Source organism: Aulonocara sp. 'chitande type north' Nkhata Bay, linkage group LG1 (assembly GCF_057382095.1).
Source record: "Aulonocara sp. 'chitande type north' Nkhata Bay isolate Kocher_YH1m ecotype deep benthic linkage group LG1, A_spYH_male_GT1.1, whole genome shotgun sequence".
Lineage (NCBI taxonomy): Eukaryota > Metazoa > Chordata > Actinopteri > Cichliformes > Cichlidae > Aulonocara > Aulonocara sp. 'chitande type north' Nkhata Bay.
The window spans coordinates 34837944-34852261 of NC_141344.1; the positions used below are offsets into that span (position 1 = coordinate 34837944).

The window sequence follows — 14318 nt, forward strand, 5'->3', positions numbered from 1 at the left end:
CCGTCTCTCAGTCCCCCAGCACTCTAACTGGATCACGCATCCATTTGTACGCTCACACAAAACCCAAAGCGAATCATCCGACACCAGGCAGGGAAAATCTGGGGAAAACATAATTACCACCAAACTCCGTCTCCATTACTCCACTGGGAATTTCTACTGCTTTTTATTGCTACCGTGATACATCTAACAGAGTCCTGATGCTGTGATACACCTGGATTTATTTTTCATTCTTCACCGACAGCCAGAGGTATGAAGGAGAGTACAAAGATCAAAACAAAACTCTGAAGAAAACGAAGCACTGAAATGTTTTGTCATACCTCTCAAAGAGGCAGACGAGACATTTAAGACGACATCTGCACATTAAAAACATTTCATTTAGAAAGTGTTTTCCACAGTGCAACACTAAAAATACACACTTTGCCAGGGTTGAATAGGAGTTTAATAAATCATCCTTTTGTCTGTTTCTATAAATTCATCCCTTAAGACATGCAGAGTAATCAAGCTATGCAATTTTATTTAAAAACCTATTTTAATTAGAGCCGAAACAAAAAATATACCCCTATTTAACAAAACAAACATTCACTCATTAGTCAGTATCTAGATATTTAAATATCAGGGTTTCAGCTCAGAGTTGGCCTATGTCAGTAAACATGACCGGCAAGAATACACTCCAGTGTTCTGCCTTCCTACTAAGAAGCCAAAGGAAAAAGATATATAAAATCCACCGACCTCATTAACATTATTTACCTACTTACTTCCATATATTTTGAGATGAATTTAGTCATTTTTGATCATGCTAGTCCCTTTCATAGTTTGTCTCTTCAACTGTCACCGTGTGTGTGTGTGTGTGTGTGTGTGTGTGTGTGTGTGTGTGTGTGTGTGAGAGCTGGAGGGTAGAGCAGTGTGTAGTCAGTGAGGTAAGACATGGAGAAGAGAAAATAGTGAATAGAGATGATGACAATCCAGCATCAAAATCTTCCCAGCAACTGTTAATTACTAGAAAACAAACAATGGACTGACATCATTGAACCCCAGTGTCTGATTGCAGTGGAGCTTGTCCTAACTATAGCCTCGCTGACCTACTCGTAGATACAGTCTATATGGAAAGAATTCACTGTGGTTCACTCGTTCCACACAGCGTCATGTTACAACCTTATTCCAAAATGGATTAAATTCAGTTTTCACCACAAAATCCTACACACAATATCCTATAATGACAAGGTGAAAGAAGGGTCTTTGAAATTCCTACAAATTAAAAAAAAATAATAATAATAAAAAAAAATAAAGAGGTGCATGAGTAGGGATGGGAATGAAGAAGAATTTAGCGATTCGAATTGCATTAGCAATATGACTTATCAATTCGATTCCTTATTGATTTTCACTGGGTTCTCTTTGAATCTCCACCATTGGTAGAGAACAAAACAGAGCAAAGAAACCAAACACAAAAAAACAAACAAATGAAAGCATTTATCCTGTGATCGTTGGAGGGAAAAAAACATTAATGAATGCTAATGATGCTATGTGTGTGCTGGAGGCGTAAAATGTGGATATTTTACATCTCTAAGATGATGACCTCAAATGCTGTTTAGCAGGGGGGAAAAAGCACAACTGAGAAAAACTGGAGAGGTTTCGGTTTTTTTGTTTGTTTATTTGCAGCTTGATTAGGTAATTGAGGTGATTGTACGTTTTTAAGTTGGGCCAAATGATTTATTCTTTACCCACACAAATGCACACACACACACACACACACACACACACACACACACACACACACACACACACTACAGAGCAGCTTGGGAGCAGCTTAAAGTAGGAGATCAGAGTCAATGCTCAGCCATCAGACAGTCCGGGTCAGGGAGATCTTGCTTCTCAGCATCGATCTCCAATGATCTCCTCCAAGAGGCCAAACAGCAGTCGATGGCCCGGACAAACTGCTGTCTCCTCTGTAGTGTGAGAGGAGCAGATAGATGAGGCGGCACAGACTTTTCCAAAAAAAAAAAAAAAAAAAAAAAAAAAAGCTGCACACCTACAACAAATTCCTCCTCCATCACAGAAAATCTGTTCAGATTTATCTGATGAGACCTCTGTTTTTCCCCCAGTTTCAGCTTCAATAATGCTTTGTACCATTAAGATACCTACCTGCAGGACGCCGCTTCTGCCCAATAATTAAACTGTGTTACGCAACTGTGTTGACCTGGCAAACATTCCATACATTTTAATCTGGATCTTTCACCCTGAGAAACACTGAAAACAATTACTGAACTGCTGTGCCTGACAAATGTAAAAGACGGTCTAGTCTCCTGGTCTCACTTTCACTCTCTGAAACTCTGCTACATCAACAAGGTCCAAAGGTGACCTTTAAGCCAATATCAAACCTTTGACAAGTACTTGGTTCACATTCATTCGAAGCTGTTAGCCATGTAAAGCTAACAGCAGAAATGAAAGAGCCACAAGATAAATAAACTACATTTCTCTCATTGTGGAGGCTGCAGAGACCTGTGTGTCATCTGAAGAGCAAATGATAAATATGATTAAAAAAAGAAAAAATAATACAGCACAATCAAATAGTGTCCATTTTAAATTTAATTATGTAAAAGTGTAACGATGCCGAAAACTAAATTCATTTATTTAAAGGTTTTTTCCAACAAGCAGCTAGACTACCCCATTGCCATTTTCTACCTCTTCCACTCTACATCAGTCATTTGAGTTGGAGGACCAGGTGTATAGTCTGCAGACACACAGTCTTCTATGAGGCATTAGCAGGCAGGGTGCTCCCAACTACACAAAGTCATTTTCCACTTTGCTCTGCATCGATTCCCCATTATGGCCAATATCTCTGTTTTCACTCTGGATGAACAAAGCGCACAACCACGTCTGCACACGCAGACACACACGCAGACACACACGCACTGACTGTCTGCGTTGATGGACAACCTCCTGGTGGGGCCAGGTGCTGTTTAAGGGGGAAAGAAAAGGGACGTGTAAAAGCCAGCATTAGTGTCTGTTCTTTTTTTTGGTATGAGTGCATGTATGATGTGTGTGTGTGTGTGTGTGTGTCTGTTCTTTTTTTTGGTATGAGTGCATGTATGGTGTGTGTGTGTGTGTGTGTGTGTGTGTGTGTGTGTGTGTGCGCGCGCGCGCGCGTTTCAGGGTAATTAAGGGCAAAGCACCTGAGAGTACTTTAAAGAGTCAAGCTGGCAAAGTGGGCGTACTACTGTGACTGACAACCAATCACATTCATAATTCATAAAGCTGAAAATGCAGACTTTAAAGGTTTAAATGTGTTCTATCAGCTCTGACCAACTTTTAACGTTTGCAGCAGGTTTTGAACTTTCAACACTCACATTCAGCCTTTCACATTGTAGTTTGAACTGTTTAAGATGCGTCTCAGTGTAGAAAGTCCTCTCTCCTCTACTCTTCATCATGTCTAGCAATATTTTATGTATATATATATATATATATATATATATATATATATATATATATATATATATATATATATATATATATATATATATATATATACACACCAAGGTAAAAAAAAAATCTTAGTGTGGACTGACACAGTGACAGGAAAGTAACCCTGGTCCATAAAAATATTTGCAATGTATCTGCAGTCATGTGTTACATGTTACATGGAGTATAAGAGCAGTAGGCTGTGAACTCAACAAGACTGTGTATTAGGAGTGAAATGAAAATGCCTTTTCAGCCAAACTCTATTAAAAATGAATTAAAAAGTGGATACAGAGTGTTGGAGAAGTGGATCATGCTGCAGGAAAGGGCTGAGAAGTTTCTGTAAACTAGATTTTTATTTGGCTGTGAAAATTGGGTCAGTGCTAGAATCCACTGTAAATGCAGTGAAAGCAGACTGACTGCAGCCCCTGTCATCTTTGGAGAGGCACAACTTTGACAGCCACCTTTCAACTCTACAGGGGGGCAAAGTGTTTGAAACTCAAAACACAGATTTCGAGGAGTACTACTTCAAAAGGTTTACAAGCTAAAGGTTTCCACTCTGAAAATATGAAAATAAGTCGTGACAGGTTCATAAATCAACTTTAAAAAAAAAAAAAATCAATGTTTATTCTCTAAAATTAAACGTTGTTTTTGTTACAGTTAAATAACACCACCACCAATGCCACATGTTCAACATTTTCCATTTTCCGTCCACTTTTCAGCACACAGATCAAACTACTGAAATCAACGATATGCGCTGATTGAACACAAAGTGAGTTGTTTTTTTTTTGCTGATGAACTGATTTTGCAGGCCATGTTTATTAAACCCCTCCGGCCAGAAATATTATGTAGGGCTTGACAACATCGTGAATTGTCTCTGTGCGACAGTTCAGAACATAAGAGCTTGTGAGGGACTCCAATTCGTCAAACAATTTCCTTCAGCAGTCTTCACTCTACATGCTCAGGGACTGCAATCAAAGTTTAAAGATTCTTTCAGCTGCTCAGCTTGAGCCCCCTCCTGGTCTTGAACCAGGGAGACCAGGGGGTGTGTGAACGTGTAAGCCACACAGTCATAAAGCTTAAAGGTTAAATGTAATTTCAGGACACTGTTCTGGCTGATCAACAGACAAATGCAAACAGTTAAAACTAAAGAAAAAAATAATTCAAAATCCTGAAGTACTATAGCCCAGTCTAGTTAGTGGTACCTACTGATTTAGAGTGTGAGAGGCACAGGCATGGAGCATGTGTGCTTCTACTGAGTGAAACATGTCTATAACATGGGGCCAAAAATGGTTTCATGGGTCCACAAACAAAGCACTGGCTAACGGTTCTGAAACCACACAACTTGGAAAACACATACACACATGAAAGCTAAAGATTTACCTACAGCATGGGGCCAGAGGGAGAGGTGAAAGGTTAACTGATCCAGGGTGTTAGGTCAAAGGGGTTAAACTGGACACTTTAGCACAGCAGTTGGGGCTAAACAGAGGGGAGGCGGAGGGGTTCATTGTGTTGTCTGGTTAACAGTTAAACATGCTTCAGGCCCTGCCTCCTGCTCTTTAGAGACTTTGCATTTGTACGTGTTTGTGTGAGAGAGAAAAACAATGCATGGATCTAGAACAGCTGTACTGAGCATGTGGGTTAAGTAGTTCAGTACCTAGCCAGTCGTTGAACTTCTTAACTTCAGAGGGCAGGCCCAGCTCAGTGAAGTCACCCATGTGCAACAGCACATCGCCATAGGGCATCTGGATGCCATCTGTACGCGAGTGTGTGTCTGAAACACACACAAACCTGGTGTGTCCCGCTGGCTTGGGAGTGTCATACGGAATAGGGTCCACCCTGAAAAAGACAGAGAGAAAGTTGTCATCACTAAAGCTGCATTACATGACTGACTGGGACCTGACTAGCTCTTTTTCAGTAACTGAATTAATTACCAAAGACTATTTAGTGATTAATTAGAGTCAGTATATTGATCGCAGTACAATCTCAGTGTGTGGCTGTTGTCACAAATGGTGATTTGATACATTTTGCCACCATTTGTGACAATAGCTACATACTGAGATTGTTTGAAGACACTTTACCGTCTATTAAAAAAATAATAATAATTGAATTGTCTGTAGGACCTGAGCTTCGACTTTCTCAAGAAATTTCTATTTACCGTGTCATTAACAAAAAATTAAAAAATAATGAAATTGAAAGTAGTCAAACCTGATTTTTATTTATTCAATTTCCAATTTTGAAAATGACCATCTGAAAATCTTCTCCCCGTTTGTGATAAAATATAAAGTATCCTCAAAACAAGACTTTTGATTTTTTTAAAAGAAGAAAATATATACTAATTTCACAGCAGCTTTTAGAAGGGACACAGCAGAAAATAGGACGCTTAAAAAGATCATTTGTTGTGCAAAATAAATTACACGGCTCACAGGATAATGCATGTAGCAGAGTAAAATCCATCTCAAAGAAAAGAGGGGACATTACAAGAGCACCGAAAAAAACAAAGAAAAAAAAAACAAAAAAAGTGTAGTGTGGACTGGAAAACAACCAGTTTGCTGTGGCTGATTTCGGCACATAGTGAGGGCAATAGCTGTTTTGTGGCATCAGATTGGCTAAAGAGATGGTGAATTAAGGCATTTCTGTGTCCTTTCTATCCATTATCTAAAGAAAAATCACTTAGACCCAAGTCTGGCTGAAAAGTAACTCCTTTATTTAGCATTTTGTTTGTTATAAGCACTTGTGTTAAAAGGAAAGAAAAACCTGTATTTTTTTCCTGACAGGAGGGAAAAAAAATCTTGTCTATAATTGAGGTCTACAATGTGCAATCCTCCACCACTCTGGCACTAGACCATTATTTCATTAGAAGGGATGTCACTCCGTCGACAACATCAGACACATAATCAACACTGCAATCTCCAACCTGACAAGTATGCATGTGCACACACACACAAACACACACACAGAGTTAAACTTGCATGTGTGCACAAACGTGGCGTGGAAACAGCCAGAGAAGCAGATGAAATCAAAAGGTTTCAGACTGGAGGAAACGCCATTAAAGGAGATGGAGAAAATAGGCACTTTTGCACAAAAGAACATCTTATCTGGTCTGTGTGTGTGTGCGGCTGTACTTGTGTGTTCACATTTTCACGTTTTTTTTTCTGTGCCACACAGATCAGAATATTAGACGTGGCCAGCCAACAGACAGCCTGGATACTGGTGCTGCTCCCTTTTTAAAACACTTTTTGTTGAGTTAAAATGTCGCAGGATTGTGTTAATAGTAAGACAATGGTGAACAAGCTGGTCACTGTCTGTGACAAACATCTCTAGTGTGCAGTCTGCTGTCGGTCTGATTCCAGAAACCCTCTCTTAGCCTCCGTCAATGTCAATTCTCACCCTCAAAGGAAAACCTTACGTATGCACAGCATTCAACCTCCAAAACATTACAAATACCACTCTTCAAAAAGACGCGACTTCATTTAGTGGCTTGATCATACCCATCAGTGACCCCTACATAGAAGTGCTATGTTGTGATTTAGAGTATAATTTTTTAAATCAAAAGCCAAAGAAAAAAGGTGCAAATATATTTTCACCAATATGATTTTAAAAAATCAATACATGAAAGAATGACTAACTCACTGAATAGCAAAAATCATTCAAAAGTCATATTCATTGCTTTGTAGCACTGACCATAAAAGGCCTCGCACATTCAGAAATGCTTTGATAGAAACAGAAAAGTTAAATCCAGCTGACAAACTTTTATCATCTCAACATGTCTGCATCTCCATGTAGAACAACTGTTTGTTGTTGTTGACTCTACAAAACTACATGAACTCAATGTACTGCAAAAAATATGCTTAAACACTGACTGACATGCCAACGTCGCTGTGCACTAGGGATTCCTTGGAATTGTTTGCCACTTTTGCAAACGATTCCCTTATCGATTTCAGTCGCCCCGAATGACGTCACCACGTTGCGGAGCGTCATTTACCTGGCAGGAAACATGGTACCTAAGCGGCTCAAAGGCTCAAAAGTTTGGCTATACTTTACGAGAACGGATGACAACGGGGCAACTTCCAAAGTAGATATTTCATTTAAGGGAGGAAACACTACAAATATGCAAAGAACACACGATGACCTTAAATGAATGTCGTGTTTTTAATTCCGCTCCGGACTCGTGAAACCCAGCAGCAGCGGTAACGTTTGCACGTCCTCTCCCGTTAATGCGGCAGGTAAATAATCAACAACAGTGCATATTATGTTAGCGCGATCTGCCTTATTACAAAACCTGCCATTACTGTGCATTTAGGTGACCATGATGAGAGAGACAGACAGAGTCTGGCTGGCTCAGATGCTGGCAGTTGTCGCTGCAGTCTACCGGTAGCGTCTCCTTTCAGGCCAGGATAGACGAATGTCACGAGCAGTGACTAAGTTTGTGGTAAAAGGCTTGCACCCATTTGCCACAGCAGATGCCCCTATTTTGAGTGAATGTGTTTAATTGTAGGCAGGGACATTACTGGATATTCTTGTGTAATTGCTACAGAATAATTTATGTTATACTTTGTTATTGTTACAGAAGAATATTTATTTTATTATTGTACATTTACAATTTTTTTCCTGGGGACCCTGTGACACCCCATTGAAGAGCCGTAGGCTCTGGATCTCTTAAGATCTCACTGTTGGGTTTGTAAGGCCACATTACTCCTAAATTTCTATCTTGTTCAAAGAGAAGATATAAAACAAAGTTCTAAGCTATTCGACCTTAGTGTTCTCCTTTTTTAAAAAGAATCGATAAGAGAATCGATAAAGAATCGAATCGTTAAACAGAATCGAAAATGGAATCGGAATCGTGAAAATCTTATCAATACCCATCCCTACTGTGCACTACATAAAAAACCCCTCGATTTTCAGACAGGAAAGCTTACAGATTCCCACCATTTATCAGCTGTTTACAGGTTGTGAGGTTTGCAGACCCCAGCCAACAGCCCCCCCCCCCCCCCAAAACAAACAAACAAACAAACAAACAAACAAAACTAACAGAAAAAGCAGAAAATGAAATGGGTCCTGAAATCCAAGACGACACTGGTAACCATAGCGCTGCATTGTTTGAACGTGTTAGATAAATGAAGGCACGCATACTTTAGCAGAATAATAAATACTTTTACAAGTAAACCACTGTGCAGTATTTCATCTGATAAAGCTCTAAAATCATGGATCTGTGACTCTTACAAAACTAACAATACCTGAAACAAACTTTCCCTTCACTTACCTTCTCTTTTGTTCTTAAATACAAAGGCAGAGCTATGCCATTCACACCCAATACCAATAATCTAAGAGCAACTTTGAGAAAAGACCTCTTCAGTTATTATATTGTTCCTTTTAAATTTTTAGATCTTTAATGTACATTGCAGTGTAGGGCTGGGCGATATATCGAGTTTAAAAAAAAAATTGATATATTTTTATACGAGATATGAGATGTGACAATATCGTTTATATCGATATAGTATAAGTTACGTAATTACACTCGTGGAGCCGCAAGTTTGCCTGTCTTTCATCCACTTTTGTCTCTACGCAACGTTATTCGGCCTCGCCTCCCCCTTCCCCATAGTGATGGGATTTCCGGCTCTTTTTAAAGAACTGGCTCTTTCGGCTCTGAACCGGCTCTTCAGGTTGTTTTGTTGCTTTAATTAATTTATTATTAACAATAATATAAAATTATGCACAAAAGGAATTACTAATGTAAAAAAAAAAAAAAGTGGTTTTATTTATATATGTTTATATATAAATATATGCGGTGGCCCCTAGAGACAAAACACGTACAAACTCCAAAAAGCACGTACAAACTCCAAAACACATTTCTAGCATGAACTGAACTTCCAAAACAGAGCTACCTAGATCACTTAAATTACACAATTGAAAGCATGAAAGCATATGTGTATTGTTTGTGTATTTATACACAAGCATTCATATATAGTCAAATAAAAAAAAAAAAAGTTCATTTACCTGTTACTACCACACACCAAATCCGGTCGTTGGTACTTGCTGGCTTGTGTAGCCACTAGGTAACAAAAGTTCAACACTGCCCATAACATCCTGGAGCATTTATGTTATCTTTTGTACGTGCTTCAGAGTTTGTACGTGTTTTGGAGTTTTTACGTGTTTTCACATGTTTTGGAGTTTGTGCGTGTTTTGGAGTTTGTGCGTGCTTCAGAGTTTTTACGTGCTTCAGGGTTTGTACGCAGTGTTGCCAACTCCTCAGCAAGGAAAATCGCTATTGGTTGTCCTAAAAGTCACTAGAAGTCGCTAAATGACATCATCGCCTAATTTGCATAAGCAGATTAGCATGACCAAATCTAATCTAATCTACGCGTTGTTGGAGAGAGAAATAACATCGTGGAAGAGACATAAAGTGAGTAAAAAACGTCCTAAATGCATTTAGAGTTTATTTAGAGCTACAAATTAAATTTCTTTTAGCAATTATTGGTTTTTTTTAATGTCACAATTCCAACCCTGCTCCTTTACCCGGGCTTGGACCGGCAAAAGTGACCCGAAATAGGCACTCTGGTGGAGTTACTTTGTGTGTGTGTTTATAAGTAGTTTTAATCCTTGTGATCCACAAAACAGCATAAGAGTAAAAGAGTAAAAGAAGAACTGACTGCGTTACAGCACCCGCTGCTTGTTGAGAGTAAAAGCAATATGCACGTTCACGTCTTTTTTTAGCGGCTTTTTTTTTTTAGAAAACTCGGGGTCTGAAAACTCGCTAAATATAGCGACAAAGTCACTAAGTTGGCAACACTGGCTGCACGGCCTAAAATCATTTCATTTTCTCAAAAGTTGACAGTGCGCCTTATGTATGAATTCTGGTTGTGCTTGATGACCGCGAACCGATTTTATGTGGTAGACGGCCCTCAGAACTCTGTCAAAAAATGTTTTGGTACGACGGAGCTGCACCGCTTGATGGATTGTCGGAGCATTACGGCTGCCGAGGAGCCTCGCGGAGTAATACGTACTGTACTTCAACGTAATATTACCGTACTGTGTGTGTATAAGAACCATAAATGGCGCCTGTTCAGCGACGTGGTTACAAAGAGGATTTCAAACTCCAGGCTGTCAATGACGCAGTAGAACTTGGGAACAGAGCAGCTGTAAAATCTGTCTGTCTTTGTTATCATGCTCAGCATCTTTTAGTTTACATTTTGACAGCACAATTGTGAGCTTTTTGTTATGCACAAAAACAACATTGTTTTCTTTTATTTATGGAGCATTATTATTTAATAAATGCTCATAATTTATTTTTGAGTAATGTTTTCATGTACATCTATCCCGTATGTTAATAAAAGTGCCTGTGTGACATCTGGGACACAGCTTTGACTAAGAACTCTCTTTTTGTTTTTACTTTATGGCTTTAAAAAAAATATCGAGATATATATTGTGTATCGCCATCCAGCTAAAAAAATATCGAGTCCTATCAGTCCTATCCCAGTGCCTGATTCTGGTCTACTGACTACAGTCTGACCAGTTGCTTGTGTCCGCAGTATTCAACCAGAAATCTGAATCTAGCCTTCGACTTACATTTTCTTGCATGTCCTTTGCACTCAGTCAGCATTTGCTATTTGTTGCTTCTGTCCCTTCTTCCACTGCCTCAGCTGGGAGACCTCAGCTTTCCTCTGATACACTGTAGCATATGAAGTGCCTCAGTTATCCAGGCAGACCTCGACTGCATATTAAACACACTGAACAAATTAAAAAGTAGCCACAGAGTTAATGATATTTACTATTGACTGTGTGCAGTAAATGAGTCTCTCTACTCCTAACACACACACACACACACACACACACACAAACAAAAAACAAACAAAACCAGCAAAGTAGCGTGTACATTTGACTGTAGCAGCTGATTAGATTTGGTGCTCTGTGGTACCTGGGCGGCATGCAGCTTTACAGGATTGGACAGTTCTCGTCATGGAGAAAGGACAAATGCAGAACCACATGGGATGACAAAAATACACACACACACACACACACACACACACACACACACACACACACACACACACACACACACTCAAAAGCATTGATATTAAAACAAAGCCAGAAGAAAAACAACCTCCCCTTTCCTTTGAGATTTAATCCGCCCAGAGAATGTAAGTAAATACCAGCAGCCCCTATCAATTAGAGCAGGCCCAGGCCAAGAAACCTTCATGACAGTAATGCATTGGTCTCACATACACACGCACACCGAAAGAGAGAGAGAGTGCGCCCCTGTCTTTCTTGTTAACATATGACTGTATAACAATCCAGAGGTTCATTAGTAATGTATACAGGAGTTCAGGAGTTCAGCGGTGCAGCAGAGGCCTCTGATCTATTGTAAACGGAGACAGCGAAAATGAAAAAGTCTTCCTGTGCTCCAGAAGCAGGTAAAAGAATATTCTCCAGTGACAGACTGAACTGTGTTAGCATGAAGGTTTGTGTTAACATGTCTGAGCTTCGGTGTGACATCAGAGGGAAGACTGTGGAAGGGGGGGGGGGAAAGAAAAAAAAGAGTGGTGGGGGGAGAGGAGAAATGCTAATGCACTTGGGGAGGGCAGGAGCACACTTTGAAATCCGCCATGACACTGGAGCTGACACAAAACCGAGCTTTGCGGCTGCAGAAATATCTCGGCGATGAAGAAATGCCTGTGATCCTTCAGCTGGGAAACCGAAGGGCATTAACTCTGTTCACCTATGGCTGCAACACATTACTAATGTCAATTTAAAGAAATCCAACTACACTGCTGCAACAGTTTTTATTCTTACTGTCATGCCCTTATTGTGTCTTTAATTACAAAATTTGCAGATGACTATAAATAATCTACATTTTGGAACTGAAAAGCTCTTCTCTCTAACAAAACAACAGCTTGTTTTTTCTTTCTTCCCTGCTTTATTTAAAAAAAATAAATAAAAAAAAGTTAAGTATCTCTTCTAAAGTCATTTATTCATGTCACACAATGCAGCAGATTGAAATTTGACAAGGACTTTGTAAATTAATCACTTCAATATCATGATGTGATTATTAACATTAGAGTCTGGAGTAATATAAAACCCTCACATAAATACCGCGCTCACAATAGCAGCATTAAAGTCACAAGCTGGAGGTGCTTTGCAGAGAGGAAAACTGAACAAAGTAAATGTGAAGCGCAGCTAAAGCGTGGACCTTATACAGTTCTTGCTCACATGTGTCATTGCAGAAGAGTGCAACTGTGAGGAAAAACAACTGTGTGGGAGAGAGCAAAGGAGGAAAGGAGAAGTGCTCTCTGATGTCTGTAGGAGGACATTCGTTTGACTGAGCGCACTTGGCTCCGTGGCCTTTTGAAAAAACACACAAGCAAACGGGGTCAAAGTGCTGCCTGAGCTCGCTCCTCTTAACTCGGTGGAGATAAGAAGGTCGCCATCTCTGTCACTCTCCTGGCTCGCTGAGCTCTTTAAGGAGTCCACATAATCATTATGATTGATTGCATTTCTTCCATTTTCATTTTTTCTTAGTGGAGAAAAAAACCCCCCCCACAGATCTCTAGTGTGTGCTGCACAGCACAAAGAGCCGGTTACATTTAAATCCTGCTGTCCAACACAAACAGATGACTTCATGTATACAACCTAAAGGAGAAAACAAAAAAAACCAGGAGTCACTGCAGAACTGTAACCTCCCAAATATTGCCACCGTGAAAGTCATTATTTTATCAAAGAAACTAGAGTACAAAGACAAAAGAGAGATAGGTGAGCCTGAAGATCCCAAGACTCTTAGAGACACCATAGTCTGAGAGTTTATTGCCTCTTTCTCAAATGTCTGAGCTCTGACAGCAGGGATTGTATTGTTTTACTCTGGAAATCTGTGCGTGTTCGTAATGATGACAAAATGTGTTCCTAATAGGATACACCTACTATAGCAAGTGACACAAAGGCAGTTCTGAGTAAGAATGGCATTAATATGAAGTCAGAGATCAAAGATGGGTAAAGTCTGAGCAATCATTTGCGCTCTGACTGATCTGCTTGTAAATGTTTTTTTGTAGCCTAAGTTTTAAAAGCTTGTCCAAATGTTTTTGCGGTCGTCTTTATAAGCCATTTAGTTACAGTTTGTCACAAATGTTCATTCATGTTTTTGAAACCTTAGACCCCTTTCTTCAAAATTCCTAATCACAAAGTCCAACTTCCAATTTGGGTTTGAACAAAAACCCCTGACCCTTCTGGCAAAAACCGCACGAATGGCATGAAAACAGTGTTATCCATGCTCAAAACCACACAGTAGTGTTTTAGATCACACAGAGCCAGTCAAAATAATAACAGTACAGTGTTCAGAACACAAAACCCAGATCTTTCCAACCACATGTGGCTCTTGTGTAATTCTGCAAAAGCTACAAAAATGGGATGCAAAAACAGAAACAGGACCCACCACTGCCACCCCCATCTCAAATTTTGCTTTTTATTCTTATTATAAGTGTTGCATTGAAACATCAGAATACAGTAAAGACTACTATGGACGCTACAGATGACCTGTTTAGGCCAGGTTGTTCATTTTGCTCTACTTCCTTTATTTACAGACCAATCACAATAAAGCACACAGTAAATGTTTATATTTAATACATACTGGATATCCGACAAGACTTATGAAACATGAAGTAGGACTATTTACCGTCCTTACTTTTAGTATGAATCAAGTAAACATTATGTTGTAGGTGAAAAATGTGAAAGGAGGCACTCATCGTCCAAGTTTCCCAGAATATATTTTTCCCCTCTTTCTTTTCATGTGGTTCATCATTCATATACAAAAACATGGTCTATCACAGGTGCTCAAATTTCATCTGTTATTACTGTTCTTGATCTGGCTCTTCCTCATC

At 39.4% G+C, this 14318-nt stretch overlaps 1 protein-coding gene across 2 annotated transcripts in view; it reads right to left on the reverse strand.

Moving 5' to 3' along the window:
- The window catches only part of mpped2a (metallophosphoesterase domain containing 2a), a 79087-nt gene that overhangs the window by 45303 nt on the left and 19466 nt on the right, over window positions 1-14318 (reverse strand). For both annotated transcript variants that reach the window (XM_086294428.1, XM_086294429.1), the window contains one exon: window positions 5111-5292. In XM_086294428.1, coding sequence (XP_086150554.1) covers window positions 5111-5292 — 182 coding nt within the window. The remainder of the gene's footprint in view (window positions 1-5110; window positions 5293-14318) is intronic.